Source organism: Mastomys coucha, chromosome X (assembly GCF_008632895.1).
Source record: "Mastomys coucha isolate ucsf_1 chromosome X, UCSF_Mcou_1, whole genome shotgun sequence".
NCBI classification, from domain to species: Eukaryota; Metazoa; Chordata; class Mammalia; order Rodentia; family Muridae; genus Mastomys; species Mastomys coucha.
The window spans coordinates 127,945,741-127,961,190 of NC_045030.1; the positions used below are offsets into that span (position 1 = coordinate 127,945,741).

At 40.5% G+C, this 15,450-nt stretch overlaps 1 protein-coding gene across 4 annotated transcripts in view; it reads right to left on the reverse strand.

Annotated features, from left to right (window-relative positions):
- Nucleotides 1–15,450, reverse strand: part of Btk (Bruton tyrosine kinase) — a 46,384-nt gene that overhangs the window by 19,465 nt on the left and 11,469 nt on the right. For all 4 annotated transcript variants that reach the window (XM_031367922.1, XM_031367930.1, XM_031367939.1 and 1 more), the window contains 4 exons: nucleotides 13,610–13,780; nucleotides 12,886–12,984; nucleotides 8,765–8,833; nucleotides 5,920–6,001 (listed from right to left, as the gene is read on the reverse strand). In XM_031367922.1, the coding sequence (XP_031223782.1) occupies nucleotides 5,920–6,001; nucleotides 8,765–8,833; nucleotides 12,886–12,984; nucleotides 13,610–13,750 (391 nt within the window). In that variant the 5' untranslated portion in view covers nucleotides 13,751–13,780. The remainder of the gene's footprint in view (nucleotides 1–5,919; nucleotides 6,002–8,764; nucleotides 8,834–12,885; nucleotides 12,985–13,609; nucleotides 13,781–15,450) is intronic.

The following is a 15,450-nucleotide window of genomic DNA, read 5'->3' on the forward strand; positions in this document are numbered from 1 at the left end:
AAGGAAGGAAGGAAGGAAGGAAGAAAGAAAGTAATTAAAAAGCTAAATGTGGTGGTGTAATCTGTAACTCTAGCACTCCTACCTAAATAGACGTTAAATAGAAGAGAATCAAGCCTGGAGGTAGAGATAGGAGAATCCACCAGAAGTTTGAATGTGTAACACAGTAGCCAAAGGGAGAGAGCCTGGCTTAGAAATAAAATGGAAAATGAGAATCAAAGTTCTCTTCTGAACTCACAGATGGCCTCAGCATAAGAATGCCCACACTGGCCTCCATAATCAAACAAATACTTTGAAAGGCATCTAGGGACTATGGTGTCTGATAACCGAGAGAAGTAAACTCAGTGGAAACAACTGGCAAACATGAGCACGGGGAACCAGAGCCAGGTTGCTCCAAACACACCCACATCACCGCTAAGATAAAAACAAAATATCCCAGTGTAGAAAGTAACTTAAAAGTTCTTTGTTGTTGTTGCTATTGTTACTGTGGTTGCTTGGCTTGGTTTTGGGTTTTCCTTGTGTAGCCCAAAGTAGCAGTAGCATTTGGCTGAGGCAGGAAGAGCAAAAGTTCAAGGTTTGGCTGGGGAAAATGCAGTACAAAATCCTGAAGCTGAGGATGTAGCTCAGTTGAGAGAGTCCTTGCTTAGCATGCACAAAGGCCCAGGTTTCGATCTCTGGCACCTCACAGAGCACGTGTAGTGACATACATTGGTAATCCTAGAACTCAGGAAGTAGAGGTCAAGACCATGCATCCTTAACTATATAGCAAGTTTGAGACCAGCCTGGGTTACATGAAACCCTCTCTCAAAAACAAAATGCCAACCAAGCAACAAAAACAAAAAGACCTTTTTGACGCTTTTCACATGGATTTTTGGGGGGTGGGGTGGTGCTAGGGATTGAAATGGAGGCCTTGAGCATGCTAAGCAAGTACTGTACCACTGAGCAACATTCCCAGCTTTTCGTCATGACCTTTGAGACTTTTATCCCTCTGCACCATTACCAAGCACAGGGTGGGTGGCAGTTACATCACCTATAGACACTTTTAAAACAGTAATGTAGAGCTGGAGAGAAGTCCTGAGTTCAACTCCTAGCAACCACATGGTGGCTCACAACCATCTGTAATGGGATCTGATGCCCTCTTCTGGTGTGTCTGAAGACAGCTGCAGTGTACTCATATACATAAAATATATAAATTCTTTAAAAATAGCAGCAATGTAATACAAGTGGCCAAAAGTCTATATAACTTAATTATTAGCAGGCACTAATATTTCTAAATAACGCCTGCTTGGGCCATTTGCTTTGATCACAATCACCCTCTGCTACTCCTCACCAGCCTATACCCTTCACCAAAGGGTTTCAAGACCTTCAGCTTGGGCTGGAGAGATGGCTCACTGGTTAAGAGCACCGATTGCTCTTCGGAAGGTCCTGAGTTCAAATCCCAGCAACCACATGGTGGCTCACAACCATCTGTAATGAGATCTGATGCCCTCTTCTGGAGTGTCTGAAGACAGCTACAGTGTTCTTACATATAATAAATAAATAAATCTTAAAAAAAAAAAAAAAGACTTTCAGCTCCTCTGTGGCTTCTGGAGGAAGGTCAGGGCACTGGTCGACACTGCTAGATAACTCAACAATTGCCCACTCTGACAATCTAGTCTATGCTTGTATGCTACTGAGGGGAAAGAAAACTTTCTGTGGTCTCCTTTTGCAGTATACTTGTTCAGACGCCTCTCTGCACTGGATGTAGTGTGCCATGCCTTTAATTGTAGCACTCAGAAGGCTGAAGCTGGTGGATCTCTGTGAGTTCCAGGCTATCCTGGATGGGAAATTCTAGGTCTAAAGTTCCAGGTCATGCAAAGCTATATAGTGAGACTGTCAGAAAGAGAGAAAGAAAGAAAGAAAGAAAGAAAGAAAGAAAGAAAGAAAGAAAGAAAGAAAGAAAGAAAGAAAGAAAGAAAGGAAGAAAGAGGAGAGAGAGGGAAGAAGGGAAGAAGAAAAGACTTATAGGTCCATTTCTGTATTCCCAGCTGTAATCCCAGCACTTGGGAGTCTCAGGCCAACCTGAGTTCTAAAACAAGTTCCAAGCCAGCCTGGAATAAGTGGTAAGACTCTAGCCCTCAAATAACAACAAAAAAAGGTCCATTTACAATCCATAATAATGCCTGTTTCTTAAGAAGTCTTTTAGGTTTTTTGTTTTAAGATTTATTCATTTATTTTATGTATGTGAGTACATTGTTGCTATCTTCAGACACACTAGAAGAGGGCATGAGATCCTATTACAGATGGTTGTGAGCCACTATGTGCTTGCTGGAAATTGAACTCAGGACCTCTGAAAAGCAGTCTGTGCCCATCAGGGAAGAAAATGGTTGGTACTTCGTCTCAGAGTACTGGAAAGCCTGGTCTATTCACATTACCTGGAGACGGTCTAAAATTCAGTTTCAGACCTGCAAGGTTCACTGCCAATATTCATTGTTGAAGCTTTGCCTGTGCCATTAATTTTGGTGAGGTCAGGATAATTGTTATATTTGAAGGTCAATTAGGATAGGCTTTATTGAGCTTGACCAAACAGATTCAGAAATAAATGTGAGGCTGAGGTATATAGTTCAACAACAGATCATGTACTGAGCATGAACAAGTCTCTAGTTTTATGTATTAGCACTAAAGAGAAGAAGGAGGAGAAGGGACAGAAATATCTGTTATGTTTTAAGGTCGAAGTATCTGTTGCGTTTGAGAAAAAATGGAATGAAAGAGCCCATGGCTAAGTCCTAGAGATATGGCCATTTTATGGAAAGTGTCATTGAGAAAACTAGTATAAACCAGGTGTTGTGACTCACACTTAGGAACTAGCACTGGTAAGGCTGAAGCAGAAGGATGGCCATCAGTTCAATACCAGCCTGGGCTACAATGTGAGATATTGTAATAAATGAAATAAAACAAAAATCGAAAAGGGGGCAGTGAGAAGGCTGCGGGTAAAAGCACCTGCCCCCAAAACTGATGACCTGACTTCAATCCCCAGAATCCATGTGGTAGGCAGAGGAATCCCACAAAGCAAGTTGCCCTCTGGCTTCCAGACTTGGACCATGACACACATATGCACCAAGCTAAGTCAATAAGGGAAAAGGAGGAGGAGAGAGGAAGAAGGAAAAGAGGAGGAGAGGAAGAAGGAAGAAGGAAAAGGAGGAGGGCAAGAAGGAAGTAGAGACAGAGAAGAAGGAAGAAGGAAAAGAAGGACAAGAAAGAGGTAAAGGAGGAAGAGAAGGAGCAGGAGGAGGAGGCAGAGGAGCAGAAGTCTTTTCCTTTGCATGTTGGTGATTTCCACTTGATGCCTTTTAACCCCAGAGAGGGATACTATCACTCTAATAAGACTTGAAGGTTCCTAATAAAGATTCGTGGTTGCTGTTTTGGAGATAGGGTTTCACTATGTAGGTCTGGCTGGCCTGGAACTCTCTATGTAGACCAAGCTAGCCTGGAATTCACAAAGAACCTCCTGCCTCTGCCTTCTGAGTGCTGGGATTAAAGGTGTGTACCACTACAACAAGCAGGACAGCTCTTTTCTTTTTTCATTTTTAGCACCTAGGTCTAACCTGAGATGATTAAGACTCTCATCTACCTCTTGCAGCAACAATACTATTTGTTAGAATAGAAAGCTCCTACTTTGTCTTCTGCAGTATGTCCAAATCGGTTTGACAACGTTTATTGGCGGTGTCTTCAGCAAAACAGAAGAGAATGCAAAACTGTCCCTAGGCACACAGCCTAGGGATCATTCACAATATAGCTGAAGTGACAGTGTTTCTGCTGTCTTAGCTTCATGTTTAGCTTATGGTTATTTTGGTTAGTGGTCTTGGTTTGGAAATGAGTGTTCGAAGCGTGAAAGAACTGCTAACTCACACATTTCTCCCTAGCTTCTCCCCAGATAGTCTGCCCATGGTTTCCTGTTTCCTAACTAACTCACTGTCAGCCAGCATTGCAGAACCTAAGTTGGTCGTTGGTATTTACTCTCATAGAAAATTTAATATGTGTGTCTTTTTTTTTAAATCAATTGTTTTCTGTGTGCAAGACATTTGAATGAAACACTGTCAATAGAACCAAAGCGGTACAAATATAGATGCCCTCTCTAGTTCTTATATTAGTCTTTAGGAATATTTCTCTGGCTCAGAAAAAATAGAATATTCATTTTGAGACTGGAGTCTCAAGCCTGTATCCATTGATTAGCTACATGAACAGGAGCGGCTATGTTACTTCTTTGATCCTCAGTTCTTTCACCTGGAAATAAGAGAATGGCAAATCATAAAGCTATTGTGAGAATTAAATGAGCCAACACATTTGAAGCACTTATCACAGACCCTGGAGCAGAGTACGTGCCTGTAAGGTACTATGGTTGCTATTAGTCCAAGATTACTGTGAGAATGAAACACAATAATACATATAAGTTACTTAGCTCAGTGTCTGGCTCACAATAAGAATTCAATAAATAAATAAATGGCCCTTTTCCTCCTTTCCTCCTTTCTTTTGAAAGAATTGGTGATTATAATTTGTACATTTATGTTTTCAAGGAGTGAACAAGGTCAACCACTGAGTATTGGAATCTAAATGTTTGTGAAGACAAAGAGCTGTCATGCAATAACCCAACTGTGCCTTTATCAGTCTGCCCTCCTTCCTGTTTCTCTAGGCAGCCTTTCCTGATGTCAACTCAACCAGTTAATCTCTCAGTCACTTGACATGTAGCTATATATACACACTAGAATATGTGCATGCATCCTGTCCTGCAGGCATTTACAGTGAAGCTTATCTTAATCACTCTGGTCAAACACTGAGGAAATGTTCAAGTTTAGGTCTTCACAAAGCAACGACTACAAAGTAGCTCCTTGGGAGATAATTACCCACAATAAGGAGATGGCTGCCCCTGTCTTATCTAGACCCTTATACTTTCACATGTTATTATTTGTTTGATTATTAGGCAACTCTGGAGGTGGGTATGACAGGAATTATCATCATGGCCATTTGGAAGAAAAAGCTGGACCACAAAGAAGCCCGTGGCCTACTTGGCAAAAGTCAGTGGTAGAAAGAGGCTTGCAACTAAGCTCTTTGACTCTGACTTCAATCACTCTCACACCCCGTTTAATTAATTTTTATAGCTAGGCATCTCATACCCAGGACGTTAAATATGTATAATCATACATACAGTCATATACCACCTTTGTAAATGGTGCAGCATTTACATGATGTTGTTATATAAATAAGAAAATGAAGGTGTCCACAATTACATAGCTGCATTAGAGAGGATTGGTGAGATGGCTTCCTAGGTAAAGGAACTTTCAATGCAAACCTAATGACACAAGTTCCATTCTTGGAACCTACAATGGAAGGAGAGAACTGAATACTGAAAGTTATCCATTATTGCCCACACAGGCACATACAAACACCACACTTCCACCACCACCACCACCACCAACAACAACAACAATAGCAACATTTTGTTTTTGTTTTTGTTTTTTCAAGACAGGGTTTCTCTGTATAGCCTTGGCTGTCCTGGAACTTACTCTGTAGACCAGGCTGGCCTCTAACTCAGAAATCCACCTGCCTCTGTCTCCCAAGTGCTGGGATTAAAGGCATGTGCCACCATTGCCTGGCCAATAGCAACATTTTCAAAGCAAAAAAAATTTGTGCTGGAGAGATGATGATGGGACTCAGAACTCTCAGTCTATTAAGTTATCTTTTATTCCTATGATGGAATATTAATGTGTTGAGGCAAAACACTCTCTTTCACTCTCTTTTTCTCCTCCCTTCATTACCCCTTGCTGAGTACTTTTCCTTTCATTAATTCCTTTTCCTTTATTTCTCTTTCTCTCTCCCTCTTCTCTCTTTCTTATGATTTCCTTCTTTTCTTTTCTAAAACTAGTTTACTTTCAAAGCAGTTCTCACCATTTTTGAGCTGGTGAATCCAGCGCTTTCTCAGCTCTTCAGTTGGGGAGAAAACATAGAGAGGTCCTTCATCATATACGACCTGGAATGACGAACACACCAAATTCCAAGGTTAGGGCTCAGAAAGCAACAAGAAAGATCTCAGAGCAATGAGTGAGTCTTAAGGTCCAGCATTATATATTTGTTGTATAAAAGAAAGAAAACACAAACAAACAGGGTCTTCAGTTAGCAGTGGTTCAGGGGTCAGGTAAACCAGCTGAAAAACTCCTGAACTACTTCATGTCCAGGAATGAAAAACTTCAAAGCTCTTAGCTTTTGAATAATCTTAAGTCCTGTATGTTTTAATTTTTGTATTTATTTAGTTTACAATGTTCCCCTTAGCTCTTGGTAGAAATATTTCCTTTAGCAGAGGATATTTATGATCTCAGTATTAAATTTTGGTTTATATGGAAGAAAATTGAAGGGTTAATCTATATGACTTAAACTTTTATTCGTTCCTCTCTCCTTTAGTGGCCTTTTGTCACTAATATTTGCCAAAACAAACCCAAATTAGAACTACAAACTTATTTCAAATTGAGTAAGTATATATCAGGGACTATCATCAAATCCATCAGTATTTTTCAAACACCATTTTCATTGTGGTAGGTATTATAGAGATGCATAAAATATTAAAAAAAATTTGTTTTAAAGTCAAGCATGGTGACACATACCTGTAATCCCAAGACTCAGGAAGTTGAGGTGGGAAGATGGTGAACTCCAAGCTAGCCTTGGGTACATAGTGAAATAGTATCTCAAAAAAAGTTTGGACTCTAACTCTCACAAGGTTAATAGATATCACACAATAAATTCTAAAGTCAAATACAGTTTTTTAAATTATGAATTATTCTTAATGATATAATGCTATTCTTCATTATATTCTGAAGATCTCATGCAGCCAAAACAGGATCATGTTCAAAGACAGTGATAATAAAAACAATGTCACAAACACACTACCTTCACAAATTTCCTAGCAGTCAGCGACATGAAAGAAATCATTTTACAGTTTTCTTTTTGCCTGTAGGTCTTGCCGTGCTCATAAATCCATGACAGAAAGCCCCCTCCCCTGAGACTTTCCACTTCCTTTTCTGACTTTCACTCCTTCAGAGACTGCTACATTCACTGCATGTGACCTACACAGCTCCCAGGATACAAACAAGCCAACTGGAAGCCCAAATTGTACTCTCATCTATGGCTTATATTGCATATCAAAAAGACACTCTTTGTTTGTTTCAGACTAGACCAGAATGTGTATGAATGTCTAATAAGTCTTCCCCATACTGAACTTCCTAATACTAACCCTTCCCTCCCCTTTTCTGCCTTTTCAACCCACATGACTACCATTAAATAGACATGCAGAACCAGGAGGAAGTGAGATGATCAGTCAACAAGCAGAGTGTCTTTCTCAATTCAGTCATCACAAACAAGACATAACAGAATAGGGCTCCTGCTGATTTATAACCTTTTTAGGTGTAGATGGAAAGACATTGTGGTAGGTGGGGAAAACACAAAAGCAAACATGCTTGTCAATTTCATATATTGCATATACATTTTTAAATTAAATAAATAAATAAGCCTTTGCTTATTTACATTTTTCTTTTTGACTGTTGGTCTTGCTACCCAGGAGGCTTCTGATGCATATGTACTAAATGAAGGGCTTCCGATAGTAAATATATGTCATTTGCAGCTCAGAAGTATCTTGGAAGGACCTGAGAGTCATTCTCATGAATACTGGCATTCAAAGAATAAGACATACAAATGTCAAAGACTCCATAGAAGGACAGAATCCTATATTATGTCATTATTAGTCAACAAACACAGGTGGGCTTATCTCATTTACACTAACCTATCTTTTCTTTTGCTTTTATTTGACATAAAAAAAAACAACCCATTAATCCTGCAAATAACACAGCTGAGCCAAACCCAGCTTTGCTATAAAGACCTCTGAGATAAGATTAATTATAATTGTTGCCTGTGTTACCTTTCAAGGACCTTCAAGGTCTTTTACGAACCAGAATTACCAGTTATGACTGGGTGTGGTAGCAATAGTTAGCAAGCCTGTGATCCCAGCAGCTGGGAGGCTATGGTAGGAGGGTTGTAAGTTTGAGACCTGCCTTCCATCTCATAGAGAGATCTCATCATTTTTTAAGTGGGTGAAGGCGAGAAGGAGAGAAAGATTCAGAGAGGGAGTGTTTAGAGCAAAGAGGGAGGGGACTAAAAGGGGGATGGGATCAAGAAGGAAAGGAAGACAGAGGGGGAGAAAGTTAGGAGAGAGGGTTAAGAGGGATAGAGAGTGGGCTGAGAGAGAGAGAAGGGCTAGGGTGGAGAGAAGAAATTAAGAGAAACCATTGGCTCTTCATTTGTGCCTGTGCAGATTCTCAAATGGTCTAATAGAGATGAAAACTCCACCCTTGGATCATACCATTTTCTGAGTATGTGTCCTGTGAAGAGCCATGACAATTGATTCTGCATTTGCCAACAGCTGATTATCTTTAACCACCTATCTCCATACCTTATGTTTCACTGCTTACATTTTCAATAAATGTCCTCCAACCCTAGCAGAGAAGACTATTTGAGACGTACATCTCCTACTTCTACAACTGTCTGCCTTGTAAGTAAACTCTTTCTCTCTTGGAAATTCATCTTAGTGACTGGTATACTGTTTAGTGGGCCAAACAGGCCTGGTTCCTTAACATGTCTTCCTTTGACAACTTCAATTTCTGCTCACTGGGACCTAGTATCCTTCAACTCATTCCTAATGACTTCATTACAGAGACTTTTCCAGGGTGAATTAGATAAAATGACTCACCTGGAATGGGTATGGGAACCTTTCGATGATTGAAATCTGTTCCATTTCACTAGACTCCTCACCCCTTCTCTGTAATGAAAAAAGACAGTAGGGTTGATCACCTATGGATGCTGTGGTGGTTTGGATGAGAATGGCCTCCATTGGCTCATGAATTTGAATATTTGCTCCCTGGTTGGTGAAACTTTTGGAGAAGGATTAGGAAGTGTGGTCTTCTTGGAGGAGGTGTGTCAGTGGGGGAAGGTTTGGGGGTTTCAAAAGATTCATTTTTCAGCCTCTCAGCTTCTGAGGTGTGGATCAGGATGTGAGCTCTCAGCTGTTCCTCTGGATGTGCTTTTGCTCCACCATCATAGACTCTGCCCCTCTGAAACCATAGGCCCCAAATTAAACATTTTCTTTTCTCAATGTTTATTTATGTATATGAGTATACTGTAGCTGTCTTCAGACACACCAGAAGAGGGCATCAGATACCGTTATAGATGGTTGCAAGCCACCATGTGGTTACTGGGCCTTGAACTGAAGACCCCTGGAAGAGCAGACAGTCCTCTTAACCACAGAACCATCTCTCCAGCCCCTAAACATTTTCTTTTATAAATTGTTTTGGCTGTGGTGTTTACACAGTAATAGAAAAGTAACTAAGACAGAAGTGCTGCTCTTTTCCAGGTTTCTTTCTGTACTGGGAGTCTTCTACCGTGGAATCAAAAAACGCTAGCAAAAATGCCAGACTTTTATTTTTTTTTTAAAAAATTATATTTATATGTCTAATCTATAGATGCCAGAACACAGCATGTTTTGCCCCGGACCTGGAGTTCTGGTGATGGTGAGCCATCCACTGTGGATGCTAGGAACTGTACTTATGCCTCTGCTAGAGCAACAATTGCTTTTAACTACTGAGCCATCTCTCCAGGTGCCAAAATAATTTCTCAATGATTCTTTCTATTCCAATAGGCCCATAGACATTTCAAATAATGAGCAAAAATGTAGTTTCTCAACGAATGGTGCTAGGAATTAGCTATTTCACATCACACCCCAATGTAAAGTTTGGATGGATTTAAGCAAATAAGATGAAAGGAGAACTGTGATGGAGTGGGGCTGTAGCTTGATGCTAGAGTGCTTCCTTATACACATGATGTTCTGGACTCAATTACCAGCACTGCAGAAAAAAACAATCATAGAGAAATGAGGATGTGGGTGTGATGGTACACAGCTGTAATCCCAGGGCTTGGGAGCCTGAGTACAGAGGGACTTTTAAGACAACCTGAGCTACCTGGGCTATAGAGGGAGACTGTCAAAAATACAGTCAAAACAGAAACACAAAGAAGAAAGAAAGAGCTGTGTGTGGTGGCATATACATTTAATCTTACCATCTGGGAGGCAGAGGCTGCTTTCCATAAGCTGAAGGCCAGCCTGGCCAGCCTGAAATACATACTGAGACCATTGCTCGAAGAAAGAGGAAGAGGAGGAGGAGGAGAGACAGATAGGGAAGAGGAAGGAAAGAGACTGTGGGCAGAATAAAGTAAACCAAGACCAAATTCAAAGATTAAAAAACTGGAAGAATAATTTTCAACACAATAATATTAACAAAGGACTTATATCAAGATGTCTTTGGCTGGAGAGATGGCTCAGTGGTTAAGAGCACTGACTACTCTTCCAAGGGTCCCGAGTTCATTTCCCAGCAACCACATGATGACTCGCAACCATTTGTCATGGGATCTGATGCCCTCTTCTGGTGTGTCTGAAGACAGCTGCAGTGTACTCACATAAAAGATGTCTTTAAAAGTGGTAGAAACTCTGCCCGGTGGTGGTGGCACATGCCTTTAATCCCAGCACTTGGGAGGCAGAGGCAGGTGGATTTCTGAGCTTGAGGCCAGCCTGGTCTACAGAGTGAGTTCCAGGACAGCCAGGGCTATACAGAGAAACCTTGTCTCGAAAAAACCAAAAACAAACAAACAAAAAGTGGTAGAAACTCAGTAAATACCTCAAAAAAGTGAGTCAAAAGAGAAACATGTAATTCACAAATAACACGTTATTGTTCAATCTTATAGGTAAAAATAAGTCAGCAATGAAATATTTTTTCTCTGCAAAATTAACTATTATTTAAAATATTTCATGTTATAAAGAATGGGGAGAAAAAATTCTATGTAGTTTTTAACATCTAAAAAATGAAATGGAATAAAAACAAAAGGAGCATTATTGGGGTTGGAGAGATGGCTCAGCAGTTAAGAGTACTGCCTGTTCTTGCAGAGGATTACGTTTATGTCTCAGGTCCCACACCACCTGTAACTTCAGGTCCAGTGTATCTGACACCCTCTTCTGGCCCCCATTCACACCAGACATGCACACACTACATTTTTATATACATGTAAGCAAAACACTCAAATACCTTAAAAAAATGTTTGGGGCAGAAGATGGGTCAGTAGTTAAGAGCACTTGCTAAGTTAGGTGGTGGTGGCATATGCCTATAATCCCAGCACTAGGGAGAGAGACAGGTGGATCTCTGTGAGTTTAACTCCACTTGCTAATCTTGCAAAGGACCTGGATTTGGTTCCCATGGTTCCCATGGAGGCTCATAACTGCCTGCAAATCAGTTCCAGCGGATCCATCCAACACCAGAACTGATGCAATGCTCTGGCCTCCACTGGCACCAGGTACCAGGCATGCATGTGGTACATATACATGTACACAAACATTCACAAAATAGTAAACCTTGAAAGGTGGGGCTCAACGGTTTGGCTGCTTTTTCAGAGAACCTGGATTTGATTCTCAACACCAACTTGGCAGTTTATAAATGTTTTGTATCTCCAGTTCCCCAAACGGTTCGGAGAGTCAAGGCACTTGATGACCTGAGTTCAATCTCCAGGAACTTCATGGTGGAAGGCAAGAACTGATTTCCATGAGTTGTCCTCTGGCTTCCATAGTCATGTTGTGGCACGTTCACACCTACCCACTTACATGCAACACACAAACAAAGTGCAGTTGGGCATGCTAGCACACGCTTTTAATCCTAGCACTGAGCAGCGGGCAGAGGCAGGTGAATCTCTGAGTTTAAATTCAGCCTGGTCTACATAATGAATTCCTGGCTAGCAAGCACTACATGGTGAAACTCTGTCTCAAATAAATAATGAATGACTACATAAATACATAAATACATAAATAAACAGATAAATATAATTTTAAAAACTTAAAAGGAAAAGGAAGAGAGTGTCAGAGAAAGGTACCTGGCTTCCACATACACTTAAACAGGTGCACATGTATTTGCATACGCTTATGCCACACACACCCAGGAAAAAAAAAATCTAAAACACCAACTCCCTCCCAAAGAAAAGAAATCAAGGTATATAGTTGTATTGTATTCTAATTATATAATGCATATGAGTATGTTTGTATATATATGTATATATATGAAACATATGCATAACCACATATATACATACATATAAACACAATATACACATTTAAAATAAATCTTCAAAAAAGAAAGCAGTTTTTTAAATCTCTCTCGTTATGGATGTATGTTTGCATGTATGCATGTATGTATGCATGCATGTATCATTATGTGTGCATGTATGTATTTGCAGGAGCATGCCTGTGGAGGTCACAGGACAGCCTTGGGTTCTCACCTCCCACTTTATTTGAGACATGGTCATGTTTTCATATGTCAGACTAGTTGGACCTTGAGCTTCCAGGAATTCTCCTGTCTCCACCTCCTACCTTGCCATAGGAGTGCTGAATTCGCAGGTCTGGCTTTAGGTGCATTCTGGGGATTCTCAAGCCCTTGGGCTTGCTGTGGCATGCACTTTACCATCTCCCAGCCTGAATGAAAAAAATTTTTTTCTTGCATTCTTGCTTTCTATCTGTGTGTGTGTGTGTGTGTGTGTGTGTGTGTGTGTGTGTCCACCTGTGAGGCACAGTTCTCCTGTGGAGGTGAGAGGACAATTTTCCAGGATAGAACTCAAGTCATCAGGCTTGGCAGCAAGTTCCCTTTCCCACTGGGTAATCTTTCTAAGGAAACACAACTGCATTCTACAACGTACTGCACCACCACGATTGTATTTGGAGTATTTGAGAGTTCCAAGTGCCTTACAATCTGAAGCTCCCCCTCTTTAACAAGGGCCTTATCTTACCGGAATCTGTCTTTCTGGTGGAGGATTTTTTTCAGGAACTACTGTTTCAACACAGGTGATCTTCTCAACATCTATTGAACCTTTCTTACTGCCTCTTCTCTGAAGGAAAGAATGAGGAAGAAAATGGAGAAAGATTACGAGTGATCCAGCAACCAGATGTTTACACACTGTTATCTAATCACCCTCTGTGGTGACATGGTACTTGCAGCCTAACAGAACCTGGTTTTTCTTTTTGACACAAGGTCTCACTATGTAGCCCTGGCTGGCCTAGAACTCACTATATATAAACCTGAATGCTGGGACTAAAAGTATGTGCTGCTGTGCCTGACAGAACCTGTTAGTTTAAAACAAATTCAACATTTTATTTAACCTTTAAGTGCCAAATGGGAAGCAGATAAAATAGAAGAATAAACGAGTATATGCATTTTTTGTCACAGAAATAAAAACGCAAAGTCAAATTCTTGGATTTTATTCTCAACAAGCATATAGTGAGTTCTTACCAACCACACAATTCCATGGTAAGACATTCTGAACAGCTTCTTAACACATTTGACTTTTTTCCTAGCATGACTGTACCTACTCCTAGGCTAGGAAATATTTTTTTCAAGTTTGATATATTTAGCTCTACTTAATTCCTACCCATGACCCATGGAAGACGTATCTCGTTTCTCACAGAAGATCCAAGACTATGGTGAAATTTGGACTTCTCATTTGGGAAACTTACCCCACGTTCAAAGTCATATTCATAGTATGAAAGTTTGTGTACAGTCAAGAGAAACAGGCGCTTCTTAAAGTTTAAAGGTGATGTTTTCTTTTTCTGTTGGGAGCGCTTCAGAAAGATACTCTCCAATATTACTGCAGCCATGGCTCCCTCTCTCTGGAACTTGTCTGTGTGCTGTGGATAATGAAAGGGTTTAAGGTTCTGGCATAGTCATCTTTGTCCCACCTGGTTCTGCCTCAGCCCTGCTCCCTGTTATAAACAAGACACACATATGCAACGCTAGCAAGGTGCCTCATTTCTGCCAGAGCTCCTTCTTCCACAGTCCCGAACTTGGTCAAATTTTAAGTACAGTGAATGCATCCTATTTAACCAGGGGATTGATTCTCCGTGGTGAGTTTACATCCTTGGGCTTCTTGTGTAAGGGAAGTGAATGCTCTAGATACCCCTGGTGGTCAGTGATGGCTAGACAGCACTTTACACGATTTACCCTTTTATGACGCATGCTCCTAATCTGCAAACAGCAAAATTTTCTGTAAAACTGTTGACCCTGGTATTCTCAGAAGGGATAATTCAAGTACCCGAAGTCACTAAGGCAGATACTGAACTTTCAGTTCCCAGGATCCTAAACAATGATGTAATTTTTCAAAAATTGACCCACTCAGGTCTGTAGCTAAAAGGACATAAGTGATCATGTGTACTTATGAGCACACAGTAACTACCGTTCAGGTGATTTAGCCCATGCCCAGCTAAAGAGGGTATAAGGGAGAGAAGCTTTGCTGTCAAGCTGAGACCAGCTTTCCTCCAGTAGTTTAGCACGTTGGCCTCCCTCTCCCCTCCTCTTAGATAGTTTCTTTTAGATGGCACCCGGTAAAAGTGATGCACCAATGGAGCAGTGGTTAAGAGCACTTGTTGCTCATGCAGAAAACCAGGATTCAGTTTCCAGTCCCCAGATGATGGCTCACAACACCTTGTAACCCCCAGCTCCAGGAGATTTGGTGCCTTCTTCTAACCTCCTTGGGCATCAGGCATGTTAGTGGTGCATCTACGTTAGTGCAGGCAAAGCACTCAGAACCATACAATAAAATAACATCTATTTTCTTTTTTAAAAAGTGACATAACTATATGTTGCTGTTAAGGATGCCAGCTGTGCTCATTTAGGATGAACAATATACCTAGAATACTCCAAAAAAATTCCACAATACCATCAAATGCTTTTCTGTGGTGCTGAGTGTAGCTCATGCTGACTTTCAACTCATTTGGTAACCCAGGCAGGCCCAGATGTCATGCCAATCCTGCTGCTTCAGCATCTACAATGCTATCTAGATTACACCTGCCACGCCAGGCACAGCTCAACAATGACTTCTTCAGACAGACAGACACATACACACACACACACACACACACACACACACACACGATCTACCTAAAGTTTATGCACAATTTTATCAATTCTAAACTTTCATTAGAAACATATGTGCATATGTGCAAAGATGATTGATAGTCATAAAAATGGACCACAGAGTAATAAAAAAAAATCATTATATCTCCTTAGAGCTTTGTTTACAATCAGAGGCTTTTTCCCTGCAAGGAGTGTAGAATTTTATTTTCACGAAATACCTCTTGCTTTTGGTGGCACTATAAAAGCTGAATAGGTAAAGTCAGCACTTTTACTGTTTTTTTTTCTCTGAAAAGGTAATTTTTTTTTTTTAAGCAGGGAGAGCAAGGGGAGATTTGGTTTGCTTTTTGTTTTTGGTTTTATTTTGTTTTTTAATTAAAACTTTGTTCTGTGTACAATTGTTTCATTCTTTCCTGTGGTGTAGACAGTTCTATTACCATGCTGAGAA